This window comes from Danio rerio, chromosome 3, assembly GCF_049306965.1.
Source record: "Danio rerio strain Tuebingen ecotype United States chromosome 3, GRCz12tu, whole genome shotgun sequence".
In the NCBI taxonomy this organism is placed as follows: Eukaryota; Metazoa; Chordata; class Actinopteri; order Cypriniformes; family Danionidae; genus Danio; species Danio rerio.
The window spans coordinates 31,982,565-32,007,794 of record NC_133178.1 but is presented as its reverse complement, the minus strand read 5'-3'; the positions used below and the strand labels follow the sequence as shown (position 1 = coordinate 32,007,794).

General features: G+C 34.5%; 1 protein-coding gene across 2 annotated transcripts in view; it reads left to right on the top strand.

Annotated features, from left to right (window-relative positions):
* The window catches only part of rarab (retinoic acid receptor, alpha b), a 214,704-nt gene that overhangs the window by 79,436 nt on the left and 110,038 nt on the right, over positions 1–25,230 (top strand). For both annotated transcript variants that reach the window (XM_068217050.2, XM_005164029.6), the window contains exon 3: positions 23,733–24,346. In XM_068217050.2, coding sequence (XP_068073151.1) covers positions 24,178–24,346 — 169 coding nt within the window. In that variant the 5' untranslated portion in view covers positions 23,733–24,177. The remainder of the gene's footprint in view (positions 1–23,732; positions 24,347–25,230) is intronic.

The following is a 25,230-nucleotide window of genomic DNA, read 5'->3' as shown; positions in this document are numbered from 1 at the left end:
TAAGTACAGTTACATGTTTTTGAAATTAACATTCAGAATAGCTGGTGGTAATTTACTACATATATAAAAATTACAAACTTTTCCTGCAGATCAATATTTTTGTCTATTTGACTAGTGGCTATTATCAGAAATATGTCACAGCATTATTTTTTTTTAAACTTCTTTCCAGCTCATTTTTATCCAGTTATCTAGATAGTCCAATGTATTGTTTGACACTTCATTTTTGCTCATTTAAAGTAGATTTTTGGGTTTATTTTGCACTTCCCTTGTTTTTTTTGGTTGCAACTAAAAATGTAAAAAACAACTAGCTCATTTGCTGTAGTTAGTGTTGCTTTCTGGAAAGTTTGCAAGAATAGAGAGGGAGTGAAAATAACACACATTTCACAATAACACATCATTCAACACAGCAAGTATATTAATTTAAACAAATTAAACAACATGTTAATAAAAGTGGAAAAGTGACTATATAAAATTGTCAAATAACTAACAATTGAGGGAAACCTAGTGGTTTGAGCGATAGTCACAAAGTGTAAAGAATTACAATTTTAGTTAATTATTTTGTGCTGCACTGTGATCCTTAATAAGGGGCTTCTAATGTCATCAAAGGATGCTTGTTCTAATTATGCATGACAACAATTTGCAATACAAACTACTGCTGCGTGATACTGGAAAAATCTAACATTGCAATATTTTTTATTCTGTGATATATATTGTAATATCAATATACATTTCACCATTTGACTTGTATCTCTATCTGGGAAAAAACATCTATAATGGTAAATCGATGGGGATGATTCTGCAGTACCAGTGCATCTCCATACAAACAATCTAGAAACTTTTTAGGGTCCCCCAGCACATTTCTGTTGTTTTCTGTGCTACTTGCAGTGCATTTCTTTATTTGCATGTGTTGTGAGGATTTTCATACAGATGTTTAGTCAGATATTGATAAAATAATGTTTATCATTTGCGTCTCCATAAATCTAACAAACAATCTAGAAACCTTTTGGAGTCCTCCAACACTGCTATTTGCAGTTCATTAGTGTATTTGGTTGTGTTCTGAGTATAATGTAGAATATTAGAATGTAGAATAATTATCTGTAATGTACAATCAAGAAAAAAAATGACATTTCGTTTCCTGAGTCTAACAGTATTCAAATATAGTAACCGAATGATAAAAATCATACTAATTCAATAAAATTAATTGTAGGTTCACAAATGGTAAATTTTTTTAAACCTGAATGCTTTTAAAATCATTATTCAATCACAGGCATCAAAACACATCCAAATGATGAATTATACTAACTCAAAATTGCAGATCCTATGATGTGACAATTGCAAATGCTAAAACAATATGTTGTGCAGTCCAAAATGTAATATGTGTCTTCTGCAAATCTTACAAAAATGTGTAATTTTCATTACTTTCTGAAACAAAAATACTTTAAAAAAATAAAAATAAACAAGACACATTTAAATGCACTGTATTAAAAACACTAAATCTTTATCACAATTTGCTTTAGTTGCTTTGAAGATTCCTTTTCATCTTTTGGCCCACATCCGCCTTTCCCCTCCAAAAACCTCCTTAAGGCCTCGAAAGGGTTAAGAGTTGCAGACTTGGTTTATGGGACGGCATGCTGTGTTCACCAAAGCCATCGGAGGGGGGTTTGGTTATTGCCGGTAATAGCATCATTAGAGGCAGAAGCGTTCCAAACCATATTAAAGCCTTATAGCGGTATCAGTCATGTGAAATGATATGCCTTTGTTACGCCAGACTCAGCCCACCGTTTCATCTACCTAACCCAGAGATATGGCTTTCATTGCTATCGGGCCTCGCCGCCGTGATAAACGATGCTGCTTCATGTGCCAAAAGCAGCCGCACATCTCTGCTTTGCAATTGTTTTTAATTAGCTGGCTAATCAGGACAATCGTATTGACTCGGTTCTCACTTCTTCTTTTATTTTTCCAAACAGATAAAAGGAGGAATTTTCGCTCAGGCTCTTGGTAAGGTTACAGTAGAGTCTGTTTCCTGTGTAATTTTGAGATAAGGTGAAACAGTTGGACCCTCCGTGCTGAAACTCTTGCACGTCGTCCCTGAAGCCGCTGGCCTTTCGTGTGGTTTCAGCGAGATGGTGTGAGCAGATATTCCTCTCTCTTTTTCTCCGTGTTGAAGGGAGGATGGTGGTAAGGTATGCACCAGGGGGAAAGAGTTCCTCTCTCCTCAGTTTGGGGTCATGTGAGCCGCTTGGCGGATAAGCCTCAGTGCGGCGGGCAGAAAGTGCTAGAGGCGCAGCGCTGATTAAAACTCAGACTGCGATCTATCATCCCCCCCCCCCCCCTTCAACCCCCCAGCGTCGTCTTCCTCATATTATTCTCTGGTGTGGGCGCCACGTAACAGATGGGTTTCCCAGAATCCAATATCGGTCGGTAGGGGTAAATGCTATTTGCATGTGCCCATCACCCTCCTCCAGAAGACACCCGTATTCCTTACAGTGCGTCTTTTCTCTGCTCACTTTCTCTCTGGCCGTCGTCCTCATTTCTCTCGCAGGCTGTCAAAGCTCTTATCTTTTTCACGGTGGCTTTTCTGCCACTGAGAAGCTGAGAAGCTTCTATATCTTGTCTTTCTTTTTTCTGTTTCATTTCTATGTATGATTCTGTAGGCTGTTTCTAACAGAAGAGTGTTTCCATGGGTTGAGATTTAATCAATATATGTGAGTTAATGGCGTTGAAGCCAAAATTGGAAATTTAGCTAATGTTCTTCCTCGTGTCATTCCAATTCTGTTTGGCAAAGTATATTATATTGTATGTATAGAGTATATTGAAAAGAAATAATGAACAAGGTGTCGCGCACAAACAAAATGACGCAAATATAGCTTTTTTGAGCGTTTGGTGAGAAACAGTCTGAATTAAGGGCTGGGAGATTTGGCTTAAAACCAAAATCTTGATTATTTAAATATATTCACTCAATTAACCCATCCATTAATGAACAATTTTTTAAATTTATTTATTTATTTTTCACATTCGTAATTCGTAAAGTTTTGTACAGTATATGTGCTCACATATTACAAGTTAGTGATTTCTGAATGAACGGTGCATTACTTGATTTAAAAATAATAATTGAAGGAAACACACATTACCTACTATCTATGATTATTTATTGAACATCGACGTTGAACAACTGAAATTAAAGCGCACATTGCCTAAAACCAACTAACAAATAAATATCACTTGCACTTTTGGAAACAAATAATTTTTTTATTAAAAGCAGAAAATAATCAGCATCTCAGCCACAGCCATGTCACCCTGCAGCCCAAGACCGGTTACTCACTGAAGCTAAGAAGGGCTGAGCCTGGTCAGTACCTGGATGGGAGACCAGTAGGGAACACTAGGTTGCTGTTGGAAGTGGTGTTAGTGTGGCCAGCAGGGGGCACTCAACCTGTGGTCTGTGTGAGTCCTAATGCCCCAGTAAAAGTAAAGGGTACACTACACTGTCAGTGGGCGCTGTCTTTCGGATGAGACGTTAAACCGAGGTCCTGACTCTCCATGGCACTTCTCGTGAAAGAGCAGGGGTGTAACCCCGGTGTCTTACGATCATGGCCTCCCAATCATCCCCTTCCACCGAATTGGCTCTATCACTGTCTCTCCACTCCAATAGCTGGTGTGTTGAGCGCACTGGTGCCGTTGTCCTGTGGCTGCCGTCGCATCATCCAAGTGGATGCTGCACACTGGTGGTGGTGTGGAGAGACCCCCCCTCATGATTGTGAAGCGCTTTGGGTGTATAGCCATATACAATAAATGCGCTATATAAATACACATTACATTACATTACATCTCTTCTAAATAAAATAACGCTTGCATATCCTGTAACTTTTAAACAGTTTTTGCATCTTCTATACACAAATATTGCAAGGTAAACAATCATTTTAATGTAACGGAAAATATGCCGTCTCAAGGCATCTCTGGCCAGCATCTAATCATCATCAATGCAGTGCAAAGTAAAGCTCAAAAATGAGTTCATCATCCTAATTGACCAGTGATCAGATGTGGCTGCAAAGTGTGGCTAATAGAGCTGGGTCACGTGACTTCACACATGGTAGGGAAAGTAACTGAAAAACTGCCCAACCCTAAACTGAACTGTTATTTTTAGAAATGTTATGGCTTAATAATTGGATGGTTTACTGAGAGACGCTAAAGTCTTTACGCTACAAAATATTTTTATCATTAACCCTTGTGCTAGAATTCTGTGTACACTGTATACAAAAGTGGCCCGCCTTCACTGAACCTAAAATAAAGCAGATACATTCAGCCCTCAAATCTATTTTGATTGAAGAAACCACCTCATCTTCATTACAAATTCGGAATGACTGCCAAAACCTCTGCCTTCACACAGTCAGATATATATTTAAATCACTTCAAGATTAAAAGAAAAATGTTATTTTATTTTAAGGTGTTATTTTTTACAGGGTTACAATTTTACAGTAAATGCAGCATTTGAGCTTAAGAAACTGTTTTCAAAAGCCTAAACAGTTTGAATTTAACATACACAAATGTAAATTATACTCAAAAGCTGCGATAAACTTTCGGATAAATGAGCTAAAGCATAGTTTGTCAGAAAATGAATTCTGTCATCATTTACTCCTCCAGTTGTTCTAAACTGGTTTGACTTTCTTTCTTTTGTTGAATTCAAAGATGTACTGGAGAATGTTGGAAAATATTCAGAATATCTAATTTCGAGTTCGAAAGAAGGAAAGAAAGAAAGAAAGAAAGAAAGAGAAAGAAAGAAAGTCATGAATGTTTACAACCTCTGAACTGTAAGTAAGCAAAATTATAGTGAGAACTATTCCTTTAAATGTTAGTCTTCAAACAGAGCTGTAATATAATATAACAATAAAAACATTTTAAATAAGAAAACATTATATTGTGACTGATTTTAACGTTCTGATCAAGATCTTCTGCAGAAATTAAAAAGGCATTTGAATGATAAATGATGATGTAAACAAAGACAGAATATCAACATTTGGATGAAACAAATCAAATCAATGCATACTAACATATTTAACCTCTGTGCAAAGTCAGTTTACAGTAAACAGTAAAGACTCCCATATCATCCAGCATGCTCTGTACGTCCAGATAGAGGCGCTTCTGTGCTTCAATCTATCAATTTTACATTAAAAACTGTCTGCAAAGTAGGGAAAAAGAGAAGCAAGGTTAGAATCACTGTGTGCAGTTAGGACATGAGATCAAGAATTCAGATTATTCCTCATACTGTGTGCAATAAGAGTTGTTCACGTAGCTCGTCTCTCTTTCTCCCATTTTCTGTGCCCTCTTTCAAAGCTCCGCAGTAATGGGATTATGTGTGCCATGGCTGACTTTGTAAGAAAGAAGGAAAGGCAAAAGAGAGATGTCAACACCGTGCTCTCGGTGGACTCAGATGGAAAGACCTTTAAAAACAAGATCACCTGGTAACCAGAGGGCAACCTAGGGCTTCTGGGAAACAGAGGGAGATCACACAAAATTAGACTCAATACAATCATAGAGAAAAGCATGTATTGTAGCAGTTTTTACTTTGATTCATGTAGACAATCTAACACTAATTATTGTAATGTCTCTATCTGACATTAACATGCGTGTTTTATTATCACTTTTCCAAAAAAAGTGGACATTTGTTTACTTTGTATGCTTAGCATGTTTCTGTCCTGCCTAATCAGTCACGTCTGTGTGTGTTATATAATGGACTCCTATACCCCCCCCCCGAAAGAAGCAAGAAAAACAATGTAGGTGTCATATTAAAGAGAGATGTAGTATCGGTTGTATTAGTTCTGCTTTTGTGTCTTGGTTATAGGATTTGTTTTTATGTATAGATCTTCCTTCATCTGGTAAATATGTACCATAAACAGCAGGAGCTTTGGAATTTGGAACACATTCTTATCTTTGATGGATGCTATTAATCTTACTGACCACCCATAGACAGAGCACACAAGCTCCGTCCAGCCCGTAACCTTTTCTCAAATACCACGTGTGCGTGTATGTGTACGTACACGTACACACATCATTCATGAAAAGAAGGTCCATCCTTGAGTGCCACTTGAATGACATGCTGCTCCACTATCTCATCTCCGTGGTACCTGTGAAGGGTTTACTTTGTCATCTTCTCATAAATGTATTTTCTGAAACATTTTATCATTTAAACATGGCCTGTGAAAACACCACATGTGTGTTTGTGTGTGTGTGTGTGTGTGTGTGTGTGTGTGTGTGTGTGTGTGTGTGTGTGTGTGTGTGTGTGTGTGTGTGTGTGTGTGTGTGTGTGTGTGTGTGTGTGTGTGTGTCTGTGTGTCTGTGTGTCTGTGTGTCTGTGTGTGTCTGAATTAAAGTCTGAATTATTGGCCCCTCTTTATTTATTTTCCAAATTATGTTTACAGAGCAAGGAAATTTTCATAGTATTTCTGATAATATTTTTTCTTTTGGAGAAAGTCTTATTTGTTTTATTTTGGCTTAAATAAAAGCAGTTTTAAATTTTTTAAACACCATTTTAAGGGCAAAATCATCAGCCCATTAAATTTTTTTTTTTCGATAGTCTACAGAATAAACCATCGTTTTATTGACTTGCCTAACTATCCTAACCTGTCTAGTTACTCTAATTAACCTAGGTAAGCTTTTAAATGTCACTTTAAAATATCTAGTCAAATAATATTTACTGTTATCATGGCAAAGATAAAACAAATCCGTTATTAGAAATGAGTTATTAAAACTATTATGTTTAAAAATGTGGTGAAGAAAAAAAATCTTCTCTTCGTTAAACTGAAATTGTGGAAAAGAATAAACAGGGGGGTGAATAATTCTGACATCAACTTCATATATATATGTGAGTATGTCTCCAACGTTTATTAGATTTGCTGGGAATATTTATGAATGTCTCCTCTAAACCTATAGAATAGCATTGATGCATCCTGAAGTAAAGTGAAACGGCCATAAACTCCATCAAGATAAACAAATTGTATGCAGAATCTTAGACCTTAAAATGAATAAAGTATAATTATGAACACTGTGTCATCTTAACTGAAAGCTATGTTATGGTTGCTGGCCTCACGCATCACGCTGCCCTGTCAGTCAGTCAGTCAGTCAGTCAACGTGTAACCTTAAGGGTTAAATAAATAACGCACAGCACTACTACGATTACAGAAATGTTCACTCTGTTATAATTCATTTACATTTTAATACGTTTTGGTGTGATTATAACTCACTATATGAAAAATAAACAGCAACAACTGAAGGTTTTGAATGAGAAGCTGTAATGAAGCCATGGCGGGAATTAATTTTGGTGTGGCGCTCACATTGAAGAATGAATTTAGTGGAAACCATGTTACATTTTTAACAGTTATTTAATTCTGTCTTTAATTTTTTTAATGAATTTAATGTTGTTATTATTTTTTTATTATGTATGTTTGCATAGTATTGCATAATATAAATGTGTACATACACATCTACGAAAAAAATAAGAGCCCTATTTAGAGACATTTTTCAATAAAACTGTCTTTTAGAATATTTTTCCTACAGAAAACGATAATTAGTGAGAATAACAATTATTAAAATAACAATTTCATTAGTTGTGATTTGAAAATCATAGTTATTCCATCTTGTTTTTATATAAGGTGTCATTTCTTTTTATTATTATTATTATTTATTTATTTTATTTATTTATTTATTTATTCAAAAAAATATTACTGTACAGTTTGAACAACTCCTGTTTGTCAGCTATCAGTTAACCAACCCTTCTGGCCAGATTTTGTTACCTGTGCATCTCTTAATTATCTTCAGAGTACAAAGCCATAGTTGCATTTTCATAAAGACAAGCCTATTCTTAGCATGCAGCCTGAAAACGCAGCGAGTGAACAATGGTCGTGTGCATCTATAGATCAAGCCTTTCTCGCTGTCTAATTGAAATGCTCCCTCGGTGCGCTCCATATGCGTGACGTACACATGCATTTAGCTCTCTCTCCCTCATAAAGGTGATAGTCCTCGTTTAGCGACTCGATTTATTACCTCTGCTCATCTCATACCTATAGTAACGACCTTTGAAACTGCCTCTCCTCTCTCGCTCTCGAACCCTCTCTCTCTCCCACTTGTCTCCTTTACCACATGTCTGCAGTCTCAATTCATTTCCCTTCATTTCATTTGGCTGTCTTAATGGACGAGGGGAAGGGGAAATAGAGCCCATTACTGGCCTGTGGACTTTCATCATCTCTCTCTCTCTCTTTCTCTCTCATGGCTCTCTAATGGCTAATGCTAATGAACAGAGACATCTTTAACAAAAAGACACTGAAGCAAAAAACAACCTTCCATTTCGGAGAGGAAATTGGGTTTTACCTTTTTTTTCCTCCCTCTTTCTCTTTGTGTGTGTGTGTGTGTGTGTGTGTTATTTGAGAGTGGTTGTTGTAGACACAGCCATGCCAAGTACAATGTATTGACCTCTGGCCTTGAACAAATGCTAATCAATGTGTCCAGCAGTCCAAGTCCAGGAAGCCCTTGGGGACGCCATCCAAAACCCCCCTCTCTTTGTGGTCTAGACAGCGGTCAGGAGTCACTTTACTTATTTAGCCTGAGCATTTACTCCTTAAATGGATGGTTTTCTCAAAAATGTCATCATTTACCCTCCCTTCATTTGTTCCAAACCTGTTTAACTTTCTTTCTTCTGCTGGACAGTAAAAGAAGACACTGTATAATTGTTATTATTTAATTTTAATTTTAGAATTTTGTGTGTGCAACACAATCGTCAACTACTGTTGTTGTAATGTGTTATAGCAATAAATAATGTACATTTAACGAATGTTGGTAACGCTTCACTCCCATTCAATAATTCTCTCACGGAGCATCATGGGATAGCATAGCATCCATCGTATGCACACTTCCGTTTTACGGATAAGACGTTAAGCTGACAGTTTTTCAAATTCTATGAATTCGGACATACTGCTCGGCTCGTATACTTTTTGTAATGTACTATATAGTATGGAAGCATGCAATTTCAGATGCAGCCAACTTGTTCAAAGTGAAGAAAAAAGTTCTTGTTTTGTACCCTGACATTTAAAAAGAATATATATTAGAACAGTAATCACAATACCGTGAAACCTTAATTTTTTTTCAAGGTTATCATACTGTTAGAAACTTGTACCGGCCCATGCCTACTTGCCAACATTCTACCAAATATTTTCCTTTGTTTTTAACCAGAAACAATTAAAAGCCCAATGAGAGTATCATTACATAATAATAATAACAATAATAATAATAAAAAACAATAATAATAATAATAATAACTTATTATTATTATTATTATTATTAATATTAATAATAATAATAATAAATCTATTATAAAATATTTGACTAATACACTGTAAAAAAAAATGCAGGATTTCACATAATTCATTCATGCTGTCCCAACATCCATTAGGTTACTAAGTTACAACACAATTAATGATTAAGTGGTCTGAACTTAAAACAATTAAGTTGTCCAAAAAAAATTAAGAATTTTAAATAAGTAGTTTTAAAAAAGCAAAACATTTTGGAGGGCATTAAATTTTTTTTACTTTTCTTGCTTGTTCAAACTATTTGTTTAAAATGAATTAAAACAACACAATTTTTAAGTTGTTTTGTGGACAAACTAATTGTTTTATGTTGAATCCACTTAAATTTGTAAAAACTATTAGGTTGACTAATCGAATTGTGTTGGGACATCATGAAGGAATTATGTGAAACCCTGCATTTTTTCCAGTGTATGTGGTTTAAATGCAATATGTGTCTTGTTGACTATACAAGTAAGAAGTAAAAGTATGTTATATACAAGTAGATTTACAATTAATTTGCTTTACTAGTTACAAAAAAACATATACAGTAAAATTCCTGTATGTTTATGACCATAATAAAAGGTAGAAACTAATTTGCTAATTATTTAAGTTGGATTATGGCTTGCGGAGCCTAAGTGCTGTCTGTCACTTTCTTTGGTCATTATTGTGCATGACCGTATCATAGTTAAATCCATACACACTGTAATACGTTTTATTTTGAAAGTTACATTTTCTATAAAATATGTATGGGCTACATTTTGCTTGGAGGAAACAGCTGTAGTGTGATGACAGGTGAACACTGAAAAATGTACAACAGGAAAATTGCTCTCCATAGCATTAAACTGTATTTATTATATGACTAAAAACAAAGATTAATAAAATTAATAAAAATATTATCTTTTCTATCATTTGAGTCTGTTCGTTGTGCACATGGTGATGTGGATTGAAGAATAGTGATCTGATCAGCTTAATTTTTTGCATAATTTGGCCTAGCAATGCTCATACTGTGTGCTCAACAGGGAAAAAGTGAACTGTTCCTTTAAAACTTATCAGGATGGTTGCCAGTTCCTTTTATTTTCTTCCACCTCTACTTGTCTTGCAGTATGTTTTTACACACCCTGCTCATTCTTCTTGAAAAGTTGCCAGATGCTCTTACTTTTACTCTCCTTTAATGTGTGGTCTCTTTCCAAGGGCTTTTGGCCTGGCGTTTCTCACTGCACACTTAAGCGTCCACAGAGGAGTTTTCTCATGGAAGGAGTGCCACTTTACTTTACTAATATTCCTTCTCTCACACATAGTTTTGTGTCTGACTGTAGAGTTTGGCTGATAGTATGTGTGTGCGTAGTGGATGTTGGTCCGATTAAGGAGTATTTGTTCAAGGGCGGGTTCTTCCCCAGTGGTTTTGGTTTGTTTGTAGCAAAAAAGTAACCGGCCAGTAGTATGTCATTTTGTAATGCTTTTTTTTGTCTGTTATTTTTGGTCAGTGATTATGTTGTGACAATGTAATATTGCAGGATAAGTATTAAAGCTAGCTAAACAAATTAGTACTTTTTCTTTTTCTAAAAGTTCTGATATTAGTGTTAAATTTACATTAGCATTAAGTTATGACAAGGATAACCTATTGAACAAGATAAGGTAAATACGTTTTATAATAATAATATGACTGAAGGCGAGGGATTGGTGCAGTAGGTAGTGCTGTCGCCTCGTAGCAAAAAGGTCGCTGGTTCGAACCTTGGCTCAGTTGGCGTTTCTGTGTGGAGTTTGCATGTTCTCCCTGCCTTTGCGTGGGTTTCTTCCGGGTGCTCCAGTTTCCCCCACAGTCCAAAGACATTTGGTACAGGTGAATTGGGTAGGCTAAATTGTCTGTAGTGTGTGAATGTGTGTGTGGATGTTTCCCAGAGATGGGTTGCGGCTGGAAGGGCATCCGCTGCGTAAAAACTTGCTGGATAAGTTGGCGGTTCATTCCGCTGTGGCGACCCCGGATTAATAAAGGGACTAAGCCGACAAGAAACTGTTACATTCAAAAGTTTTAGTTTTTATTTAGCCACAGAATGTCAGCAATGACATTTACAAATTATTTCTATTTTAAATCACTTTCTGATAATCAAACAATATGAAATTGTTTTTAATCATTTAAATTTACTTTGTTATTTTTTGCAGGAGGTGGCATGGTGGCTCAGTAGATAGCACTGTCGCCTCATAGTAAGAAGGTCGCTGGTTTGAATCCGAGCTGGGCCAGCTGGCATTACTGTGTGGAGTTTGTGTGGGTTTCCTCTGGGTGCTCTGGTTTCCCCCACAAGTCCAAAGACTTGCGCTTTAGGTGAATTAAATAAACTAAATTGGCCGTAGGGTATGAATGTGTTTGTGAATGCAAGAGTGTATGGGTTATGGCTGGAAGGGCATCCGCTGCGTAAAAGTGTAAACTGTTATAAATATTTGGGCTAATGGCTGGATAAACAGTTGGGTGATTGAAAATCTCGTAAAGAAGCTCATGCCTAAATTGGCTTTTCTTTTTCATATTAAGAAGTGCCTTCCTTTCGAAGCAAAAAGAAAATTTAAAAATCCAAAGCTGTATCCTTTCAGTGAGAGATTATAGAGATGTAGTTTATATGCAAACCTGTCAGTATTTTAAAAAGTTAGACAATATATATCATGCTAAAATACAATTTTAATACTATGTACAAAATGGTTGGATGGTTTTCTCTGCCCCAAAGGAGAAAAATGCATATGCTTTTATTCACCACTAGGGTATTATTGGGTACATTGCCATCTTGTACTTGTAAACGTTTATTATTTTATACTAGTATTTGTAGTACATTAAATTCTTATAAATTACATTTAACTGTGAGTGTGTACAGAGTTTGGTAAAACAGTGTCTTTCTCCTTTGGCCCTTTAGTATGGAATGAAATGCAGAGTTATCATGTTAGAAACAATTCCATCCCTAAATATTTCTATAAATCTTTTGAAGTCTTACCTGGAAGAATCATGTGATTGTTTTGTGCAAATTTTAATATGTGATATTTTATGTGTGACTAATATTGTATCTGAAAATTTTTGTGCTGTGATATTGGCCAGGAACCCCTGGTAGACGAGATGCATATTTTATACTATATATAAAAATATATATATATATATATATATAAATATATATATATATATATATATATATATATATATATATATATATATATATATATATATATATATAWAWATATATATATATATATATATATATATAAATATATATATATATATATATATATATATATATATATATATATATATATATATATATATATATATATATATATATATATATATATATGTATATATATATAAATATATATATATATATATATATATATATATATATATATATATATATATATGTTAGAATAGTTGGTGGTTCATTCCACTGTGGTGAACCCTGATAAATAATGGACTAAGCTTAAGGAAAATGAATGAATAAATGAATTTTAGCAGGAGTAGTGTTTGACTTATAGTAATTGAATGTAATTAAGTTCAGTTTACTATTCTTACTATAGTGAAAGTTTGAAACAAGAACACTGCAAAATAAAGATTCACTAAAGAGTTGTAATAATGTTCTGCAATAGTACTGTTACATAATAATCTTGAGTGTACCAGTGTTTTATGTTCAGAAACGCTTTAAATAATAGACAGTTTCTGACATGTTTGTAAGTGAAACTTGAAATAAGTTGCTAACTATTTCCAGCTCTGCGTCTCTTTGAACAGTAAATGTATTTTTGATGGATAATTTGGTTGCAGAGTTATAGTTTGGCATGAAACTGTACCATAAATACTGTTGACAGTTGCAGTCTGTACCAGTGCTGCGGTTTTACTGCTTCTGACATTTAAGTCATTCATTAGTGCAAATGTGTGAGACATGGAGCAGTGCCACGGGCTACTACTGAAAGTGAAAAGGAAACACTGAGAAGTGTGTGTGTGTGTGTATGTGCGTGCGCGCAATCCCAAAGTAGGTCCACATGTCTCTCCCAGTTATGCTGAAATAGCAAAGGTCAAGGTTGCTGAATCTGAGGTCACAAACCTTGACCTTTTGTTATTGCACATTTCCTTTAGTCTGCCAGATCTTCTGTTCTCTCACACACAAACTCGGCCTCTGTATTCTCATCATCGCCTCAAGACATGTCATTTTTGTCTTATGTTGTCATCAAAACGTGTCTCTGGTTTAACAGACAACCAAATTACAAGTTTTAAAACACTTAAATTTCCATAAATGTGTGCTTTTCATCAGTTAAATAGAGTAAAACACTCAACACACAGATAGTATTGCATGAGAATCCCTATGAGTGCTGGTTAAGGCAAGCACTAAAACTTTTATAATGTGAGATTGTGAAGGCACGTTTCTGAAGAGTACATGTGCTGAATGAATGATGGCTACGCATAAATCTGTGCCTGCTTGGTCTGTCCATATTTAGAAATGTTAATATTTTCTCATTTCCGTGAACGAGATTTCTTATGAAACATTCATTAAATTCAGCAGATATAAATTAGCAAATTGGCCTTAAAACATTTCAATTGTTTTTTTTTATTTTAATGTTAATAAAATGCAAAAAATTTATAATTAAAATGTTTATAAAACAAAGCTAATTTACATGGGAAAAAATCCATTGCAAATAGTATTAAATAGTAAATGTCTGTGCTCATGAAATAGATTATTTGTGTATGTCAGAAAGCATATTCAACACCAGCATACAGATTAGTCGCAACATAAACCCACATTTACTTCATATTATATTTAACCTTTATGAGAACACTAGCATATAGATTAGCCTTGTTTATGCTAATGCATCTTCATTGCCTGGTTGTCCGCACTACTCTGGCTTTTTCTACCCATAAAAAACAGGGTGTTTTAACAATGCTAAAGAAAAAAACCTGGTGTTCAGTTACAGTATGGACTAACTGAAAGGCATACTTTTGAAAACAGAGGCGTAGCTTTCCACAATCTCTCTGGCTGGTCTTCTGGACTATTGCGTATCATTCCCTAATTCATCAAGCCCTTCTCATATGACCATTACACAAGCAGTACACTGCAACTACAGTTGCTGGCAAAATATACGCATAGCCAGTGAGCTTGAATGGTCGCGTATCATGCTCATTACTGTAGGCTGTATAGTGTAGATGGAGATTGTTTTACTGAAATGCAATCAAAGTCCCAGGACTATTAGATTTTCCATTCTAAAACATCATTTTAGAATAAAAACTCACAAGATTATTTGGCACCTTAAAGTAGATTAAAGTGGACATGGATTCATTTGTTAAATTTACTCCATATATGTATATAAATAAATGTGCGTATATATATATATATATATATATATATATATATATATATATATATATATATATATATATATATATATATATATATATATATATATATATATATATATATATATATATAAAAGGGCCATGAAACCCCCCTCTTTTGGTTTAAGTCTAATTTTTTCAGAAAATGTGCTGAGATGGGCGTGGAGCTCTGTGGGCAGAGGGAGGAGTGGGCATGGATGGCAGAGCAGGGGAAAAATGGGGAGCAACAACTGAGACACAAACCGTGACCCATGATTTTATAGTTCAAACTTTAAATATAAAGAAATAAACAATAAGTAAATTAAAGTCCTGCTACATTTTTTATTCGTAATTTTACATAACCACAATTTGTTATATCATTATAAAGATAATCATGTTAGTATAAACACTATAAGTGAGGAGGACTTTTCTTCCCCTCAATCCCTGGGTCTGAATGCTGACACAGTGAAAACCTGTTCTAACTGGTTATGTGCTGGTCTTAAGCACATGACCAACAAAGAACCAGCTTAAACCAGCTCATGTTTGGCAAGAACAAGCCACCATTCAGCATTAGCCTTGAAGCTAACAAATATGGACTGAAAAGTACATTTATATCATATCTGTTTATCTTTTCAAAGAATATTAGCATGCTAGCTTCTGAGCTAACATACATGTACTGAAACCTAAATTTACTGTACTTCATAATTAATCTGCAATCTTTTAGGAGTACGCTAGCATATAGATTGGCCTAAAAGCTAACAGACATAGACTAAAAGCTAAGTTTACTTCATATAATTTCCGCTCAGCTTTAGATTAGACGAATACTGCAATACAGAATAGCATTCTTGAGGAGGACTTCTCTCCTCCTGAACGCCTGGGTCTGAATGCAGAGACAGTGGACAGCAATGCAGCAGTTCTCTTGCCCTGTCTATTCCAACCCTTAACATTGCTGGTAATCTAGAGGATTTTGAACATAGGTGAACACAGCAACATGGATATAGGCGATGTGTCTGAATGGTAACAAACTCTACAGATAAAAGACAAAAGTTCGCCATTCTCCAAGTCTTGTAAAGCTCTGCCGAAAAAAATGCTTGCTGTTAACCAACAGCTTTGCTGTATCGGCCCTGACAGCATTGCGGGGTAAAAACATACAACAAACCCCGCAGATTATGAAAACAAACACATATGACCCATGCTGTGCATGGTTTCACCTAATTATTGGGTCTCACAGCTTGGCAGGTCTGCCTTAACTTCGGAAAGCACGTTCTCTCATGAATAATCAAGAAGCAAGGTCTTCTCAGAGGATAAGAAATGAATCTTCGCTATGAATAATAATGAGAAACCGATGCGTCAATACTCCATTTGCAGATTCGCGCTCTGTCACTGATTTTAATTCTGCCCCAAAAATTATTTTAAACCCGAAAATTAGCGGACAAAAGCTCAAAATGATACAGTTTTCCCCACAATTAAAGCTGACAGGTGCTAACATTGTCTTAAATGATGCTCAACACACACAAATCTGTTAAAACTTCAAAAAATATTTAAGGGTGTCTTGAACCTTTAAATGTTTATTATTGGATTAATTTAAATGTTAAATGATCCTTTTTTGAAAATCGAATTGCGTGTGAAGGACTAATTAGTAATGGTACAGTTCTGAGTAAGATGTTTAGGTTTGTTCATTCAGTCATCCCTGATAAAATCACATTGGTCACATAAAAGCTTCCATTGCCAGTCTAGTGAGTCACACAGTATCTGACACCATTCATATGCACATGTGAGACAGTTTTATATATATATATATATATATATATATATATATATATATATATATATATATATATATATATATATATATATATATATATCAACCTGAAAAAGCTTTGTTGATGCTTGCTGATTTATTTGGGTTTTCTGCATAAACTAGGAATATAAATAAAACATCAGGCATTGTTTAATTGTTATTCAGCAGTATATGAAATGTGTGTATGTGTATATAAATAGAGGGCATTGGGATGTTTTGATATGAAACATGAGTTTCTCAGTCTGAGTGTGTGTTTGTCAGTGTTTTGCTGAGCTGTGAATCACCTTTAAGTCTTGCGTGTATGACTTGCATGGGAACTAGAGTGCCTTCACCCACACTTACTTCCATTGTTGCTTTATTTATATGTGCGTGCGTGCATGTGTGTGTGTGTTTTATACACTATAGAGAACATAAACACATTGTGCCAGCATCTCAGCTGACGAGTGTTTTGATTCTAGCTGTGTTATTGTATGTGGTGTGTGTGTGTTTTGCATGTTTTTTTTTAAATACCCGAGTGCTTGTATCGTTTTCCTGATGCGTAGTGGGTATGCAAATGTAGTTTCATTTTTCATTTTTGTTTTGTTTTGTTTTTTATATAAGCTGTGCTGATGTTTTTTTCTCATGAGACATGAAGTTTAATTGGGATGTAATAACATACAGCACTATTGTTTAGATGTTTAGCATTAGTAGGGTTTCTTGCTACTGTTTATGTTAAAGGTTCTCACTAACTTAAGGAGAGATAGCATCTAGATTAGCGTAAGTGAGCACATCTAGATTGAAACCTAAATTTACTTCATACTGTATCTGCAAATTTTCTGGAAAACACTAAAAATATGTGGATTAGCAAAGCTAACAGACGATAACATATTCAAATCATATTATATCTGCTAACTCTAGGGAGAAAACATGTTCTAACAGGTTATGTGCTGGTCTTAAGCACATGACCAGCAAAGAACCAGCGTAAACCAGCTCATGATCACTAAGAACTATATGTTAAACCAGCCAAAATTTAGCATTAGCCTTGAAGCTAACAAATATGACCTGAAAAGTACATTCTTATCATATCTGTTTATCTTTTCAGAGAACACTAACATGTTAGCTTCTGAGCTAACAGACATGGAATGAAACCTAAATTCACTGTACTTCTTAGTTAATCTGCAATCGTTTAGGAGTATGCTAGCATATATATTAGCCCAAAAGCTTACAGACATAGAGCTAAGTTTACTTCACATAATTTCTTGCTAAGCTTTAGATTAGACAAATACTACATCATAGATTAGCCTCACAGCTAACATACATGAACTGTAATGTAAATTCACTTCATATTTGTTAATGTTTTATAGAACACGAGCATATTAGCTTGACATGGACTAAAAACATAAATTGACTTATTACTTGTCATAAATCTAATACCATCCTTTGAGGTTATGATTAAAACCGATTTAACCACCTTACCAAAGCATTTCACCCAAAACTCTGTCATTCTCTCTCTCTTTCATACAAATACATGAGTCCGCTAATCTCTCTTTATCACACATTCTCACACACTCTCTGGCATTGAATTAGTTTGAATTAGTGAGTTCATTGCTATGTAAAGGGGACCAGTGGGGTTTAACCTACTTAGTAGGCCGTTTAATAATGTATGAGTGAGATTCGAGAGCCGTGTGCAGCACAATAAGGTGTCTTCACTTGCTCTTTTTCAGCTTTGATCTCTCCCTCTTGCTGCCTTCTTTTTTTTCTACTTTTCTCTTACATTTTCTCATTTTTGCTTCGAGCTCTATCTCGAGCGCTTCCCCCATGATGCTCTGCGTGCCTTTGGGGAGATTCATGATCCATATTCCATGCGGGACGATATTTGAATTAGATTTATTTGTGCGGTTTTTCATATCTGTGTAGAAGGTCGAAAAATAGATGCGCAGAGTCGTGAGGAAAGATGTGAGATACAGTAATTCAATTGAACCTGAAAAGTAAAGATAGACGGATGCTATAGCATGGTTAAGAAACTGTAAAAGAAATTTTGAGATGCTGATTACAGATAAACTAAATTTCCTGATTCTTCAAGCTAGTTTTGTTAAGGATTTGAGTATTTCATTATGTATTGATACTAAAATTCTTACAACGATTATTTATCGCTTTTGTGCAGGATTATTCTGCTGTGTTTTAGGATAACACAGTTGAGTTTTCAGCCACTCAGTTTACAGCGAAGTGATGTTTCAGGTTTTATTAATATAAACTTAAAATGCAAGACAGAGTAAAGAACTTTATACATGCATGTTGTTTTTGCATCTGTTTCCCTCTCAATGCACACATGCTGAGTTCTCCACATGATCTTGCGCTTCAGTGAATAGGGTAAATATATGTCTAATAACATCAAAATAATAATCTTTTAAACACAATACCCATATTTAACCAAATGAAAGTAAACGGATAAGGAAGACATTTCTTAAAGTGACAGCAGTCATTAACATTCATCAATTACAAAAGACACACTGTTAAACTTTACAAAAGCGAGGCAAGTACACTAAAAAAATAGTTCATTGCAAATTGTCGCAAACAATTTATATAAGCTGTTTTTAAACAAACAAATTAATTTAAACATTACTAAATTTAATCTGTTTGTTTAAATTCAGACAATATAAATTGTTTACAACCACTTACCTTTAAAAAGTTGTAAATCCGACAAATATATATATTTTTAGTGTAGATTCTTCTGTCATAATAAAATTGAATTTGAATTTAAATGAAGAATTGAACAGTTTATTGGAATTCTAAATGATATAAATTTTTATTTTACTTTATATTTATTATTTGCAGCTGGTAAAAAAATTGACAGGGCAAGTGCATAATTCATGTACAACATGAAACATGAAGTGAAAAATTCTTAACTTAAGTAAAAGTTGGGTGATCGACAACAACTACAGATTAAACAAGAATAAGCCCATGTTATGCATACTTAAATGCTTTGTAAATTTTTTACCATCTCATATTCTGTCTAATTGCAGTTTTGTCATTCAGCCCTCATTAAAACTGCATCCATTATATATGGGACGGATAATCTTATGTTACAGTAGGCAAAGAAAAACCCTTTTTTCTTACAAGTAGTGATACACAAGACATGTAGAAGGTTGGATAGATAAGATATGCTCCTTAAAGTAGATTGATATACAGTGCTCAGTATATATAAGAATGCCCCTCACAAATCTATCTTTTAAATTCATATTTTTAATAAATATACAATATTATATTTGTGCATATACATTAAATTAGTCAGAACTGAAGCCATATCTGGAGCTTAACTAACATAACTTACGATAGCATACTGTATATGCTATAGAGAAATTATAAATACATATCTGAAAAAGAGGAAAAATCAAGAGAAACAAAAAAATGTAACAATTTAGTTGAAATTTTGTAAGTTGTAATTGTTTTACAATATTTTGCTTGCTAAATATGTTTGGTGACTAAAATATAAAAAAAAAATATGTATCTATTTAATAAATCTGTTTTGTTTAAATGCACCATTATACATTGCTTATATTCACTGAGAAATAAAGAAAAATATTCATTTTCAAAATGGGGTGTTCTTAATTATGCTGAGCACTGCAGGTACAACATAACAAATAGCTAGTGTTTATATTAAACCACTAATGAAAGCTGTATTATACTGTATGTCTCATGCTAACAGCTATACAGATAACTTTGAAAGTTTTCTACAAGACATATTAAAACATTTATGTTAGAATTTAGTTTTTTTTTCAGAACTTTAGTTACTTGCATCAATTGGTAAAGTTTTGCCCATCTAGGGATTTGCTCTTTGGTGTATGGACTTTCTGCGGTGAAATTTAAACCACACAGAACTGAACTAAACTAAACTAAACTTCAACTCTGAAAACTAGACTGACAGTTTGCGTATACTAGAACTTCTATGTCAAGCTGCTTTGACACGATTATAGTAAAAGCACTATAGAAATAAAGATGAATTGAATTGAACTGAAAAGTTTTGGAAATAATGTTGTTTGACTACAATTATTTTAACAAATAAATATTCAAACCAATCAAAGCAAAAATACTTTGCTTGTGGTTACTATAATTATGGAATATTTAATTGTCAGGTCCCAATAAATATAATTTAAGCAAATAATGATCATTTATTGCCTTTTTTGCAGCTGTCGCTATTTCAACCAACCATGTTTTAGAACATTTTTCAACTCAAGGAGTTGTGTACATGTGTGTTCACATAAGTTACATCATTGCATACCATCTACAGTAATCATCCTTAAAAAATGTAACTTTGGCAAATGTAGGAATGAAGACATGCATAAATATTTTTGAATGTGAATGAATGCTGTTGCAATATTGCACCATGGTATCGGAAATGGTATCAAGTGTATTTTAAGGTACTGTACCGAAGTTGGAAATTTCAGTATCGTGACAACACTACTTCAAACAGTGTTTTTCCTCTCCTCCTCACAGTTCGTGCTCTCACATTTGCAGGTTATGCCCAGATAGATAGTGTTAATGAGGGATTCTGACAGACGGTCTGTGTGAAGATCCTGCTCCGCGATCCTGAGGGATTTCTACAGTTAACAAGCTCACTGGGGAAGACCTTGGCAGCCTTTTCCCACGCTGTCAAGCAGGGTTCAGTGCTGAAGAACAGTGTTAAAATGCAGTCTTCCCCTCTTTCTTCCTTTAATTTTTCAGTTTATTTACACCCAGTCTGAGGTATGGTGTCAATCTGGATGCATTGTGGTGCTCCAGATGTCTCTGCTAAGCCCTAAGAATGGAGAACACATTCCTCTGGTTAATAAGAGCAGAATTCCGCAATCATTCTGTCTATCTGTGTGTGGTCTGTTGTCTATGACACTCTATAATATGGGTTACATGTTTTTCAGTGGCTGATAACAATATCTAGAATGCAGACGTGACAGATTTTCCAGGCTGATCTCACAAGGAAACTTAACCATTTTATATTGTCAGGAAAGTGGCTAATTTATAGGACTTCATATGATTTAATTTGTATTAAAATGTATGATTTTTAGGAGGCATGTCCGCAAACCCCACCCTAACCCTACCCCTCATTAGGGGGTCAGCAAATCAAAGTAAAACTGATGTATGGGATTGAATAAATTAATACAAATTAGCCACTAAATAAAAAAAAATTCTAAATTGCTTTGAGATAGCATTTTTCCATGAATTATCTGTATGTATGACAAGGGCTACTACTCTTTTGATAATTCCTCCTGAGAACAGTGTTGGGGAAATGCATTCTAATTCATGCGAGTTACGTAATAATATTACTTCTCTAAATAACGAGCAAAGTAGCGCATTACTTAAAAAAATTAGATAATAATATTTAAGTTACTTTTTAAAAATGTAACTCGTTACTTTTGAAATTAATTTACTTTTAAAAACGAGTTTGCTGAAATAAAATGAGTGTAATCCCGTTAAATCAGTGAAACCCTGTGGTCTCTGCAGGAACAGACAAAAATCAAGATGGCCTTTCTGTGTTGGAAGTATTGTCATTAATTTAAACACATGGAAGAGAAGGGGATACTCTCAGTGGACAATGATTTTACTGAACTTATAAGACAAAAATACAAAAGTAACAAAAGCATGTTGCTTTAAACTTTCATTAAGCTGTATATACAGCATGTATTGTGTCAGGAAGTCCTCTGAAGGTAACATTCAAAATGTTTTAATTTTTATTTTTTTTAAAGGTAAATGAGGTACAGTGTGTTGTTACATGCAGAGCTCCTCTATTTAAAAACAAGAGAAAAATACCCTGCAAATTCTGAAAGAGATCAAGCCTCAGCAACGCAAGGAAGTGTAAAGCAAAAGTAACTCAATAGTAATGTAGCGCATTATTCTCCATAAACAGTAACTAAGTAGTGCAACTAGTTACGTTTTTAGGGAGTAACTCAGTTTTGTAATGCACTACTTTAAAAAGTAACTTTCCCCAACACTTCCTGAGAACACCAGTATACTTTTATGAACATGTACAGTGCTCAGCATAATTGAGTACACCCCATTTTGAACATAAATATAGGCAATGTATTTTAATGCATTTAATCGAAACAAATTTATTAAACAGATGTATTTGTTAAAATAATATTTTAGTCACCAGATTTAGAAATAGAAAGGGAATACAATTAAATTCAAGCAATATATTGCTGAAAATAATTACAACCGACACAATTTCAAAAAATGTTTTCAATTTCTTGCTTCTCTTGATTTTTCCTTCTCATCAAAATTGTATATAATATTTTTCTGTAACATACAAATTTGGCTGTACTTGTTTTTGGAGCGTTATTATAAGTTATTTTGTTAGATAAGCTCCAGATTTGGCTTCAGTACTGATTTATCTAATGTATTTGCACAAATATAATATTTTATAGCTTCCTATTTAAATATGATTTTAAAAGATAGATTTATGAGGGTTGGACATATATATGCTGAGCACTGTATGGGTTTGAGATGTAACGTGTAATTAAATTGAACCCTTTTGTACGAGGCTTTTGGATCGGTAAGCATTACAAACTAAATGAATCAAATTATAGAAATAATGTCATGGTGTAGACCAGTGGTTTCCAGTTCTGATCCTCGGGACCCCGGCCCTGAACATTTTGTATGTTTTTCTTATTTGACACACAAGGATCCGTTCAAGAATTTCTCGGTTTATGAGCTGATTACCTGAATCAGGTGTTTTAAGTAAGGAAGACATACAGTACAAAATGTGTGGGAACCAGTGGTTCAGCGCAAGTGTTTTCAGTGTTGATAATAACAGAAAATGTCTCTTCAGCTGCAAGTCAGGATTATTATGATTTTTGACACGTCTTGTGACACTATACTGGAGGAAAAATGCTGAGAATTCTGCTTCATCATCACATGAATGTATTGAATAAAATATAACAATAATTATAATAATAATAATAATATTGTAAATGATTATAAATATAAATATGTGAACATTTAAAGATGTGAAAAGGCATGTGAGAAGTTTATTCTGAAAATGAACTGATATTTATTTGTATTTAAAGAAAATGCATTATCCATTGACAAGTCTACTACTCCAAGGAAGAGGGACATACTGCAGCACTGTCACACTATTTAAGTGTTGTTATCCCTTAATCTCCATATGTAATCAAACATCAGCAATTTTCTATCATTCAAATCAAATCTGTTTGAAATACATGAACAAAAACAGAAATGACAACTAAAACATGCTCTTTTTCTGTCCCCTCTCTATTGTTGTTTTTTTTTCTGTCTTTCCTAGGTCAAAGTGTTGGACTGACTCGCTCTGACAGGTTTGATCCCAAAGCATTCTGTGACCTCCAGAGCACTGCTCCTCTTTTCCTCTTGCGTCACATCATTCCTGTACATCCTCCTGAAACTGGCTGAACTGGAGTGAACACGGACCATCAAACAGGAATATATTACCTCCAAGAGAACTTCAGGATCCTATTCAGAAAGTTACCTAAAACCAAAACAACGACTGCTACAACTCTGGGCCGTACACTGTGAACAAATGGCGTCATAACCACTCACACGTCACCAGTCATTAGTCTTACAGCTGCCAGAGTAAGCACCCACACGGACCAACGCAAGCAAAGCGCTCCTAGCTGGATTAATCAAAGGAGCTCATGATGGGACAGTAGAGATCGGGCATTACGGATAGCCTGCACAGAGGTCTGGGACTCAGTGTTGTGTCTGAGCGTGCCATGTCTGGAAACGGCAACCCTTGCCCCAGTCCAGGAGGGTTGGGCACCCCTCTGGGGGGCTTCCCTATGCCGCACTACCCTTACTTCTTTCCTCATATGCTTGGAGGACTCTCTCCACCAGCGCTTCCAGGACTTCCCGTCAGTGGATACAGCACTCCATCTCCAGCAAGTGAGTTCCCCTGTTTTTTTCAATGCTATGAAACATGTGCAGTGTTTACTATGTGTTATTGAAAGGCCCACATGGAATTCGGGATTTCTGCACATTTTTAGCCCATCATTGATTCTGTTTATTTACTTGTGTAAATGTGTGTACATTTATATTTTTTATTTTTAAATTAATATTAGTATAATTAATGACTTATATTAAAATATTCAGATGATTTATTTACAGTACAGTTTGTAAATAATGTTTTCTGTCCTTGAATTGATCTATTATATGAGAGACTTGCTTATAAAGTGAATCTAATCGGATTTGCATTAAATAAAAGTTAAAAAGCCATTATTTTTTTTATTTCATACAGTATATTAAGGTTTTTTTGTTAAGGTCATGATGCTCCCAAAATCATTTATTTTTTAGACAAAATAAATATATATATATATATATATATATATATATATATATATATATATATATTTTAAACAAAATTCTTCGCAGAAGTAGCAAAAAAATGTCTTCAGATTATATCTGGACCTAGTCTATGCTCTTAGCTGATGCATTTACAGTAGGTCTGAAGCACTGAAGAATGGGACACGGTACACTCTCAGAAATAAAGGTGCGGGATCTGTCACTGGTGTGGTAGCTTTTCGAATGGTACAATTTTGTACCTAAAAGGTCTATATTAATACCTCAAAGGTACATATTAGTACCTAAAAAGTACAAAAGTGTTGCTCTTAAATTTTTTGGGTACTATAGGACTGACAAATATGGACCCTTCAGGTACAAATATGTAACTTTTGAAAAGGTATCCCCCCAGTGACAGCTCGCGTACCTTTATTTCTGAGAGTGTATGGTACATGCTTAGGTTTAGGTTAGTTATATAAATACAAATACAC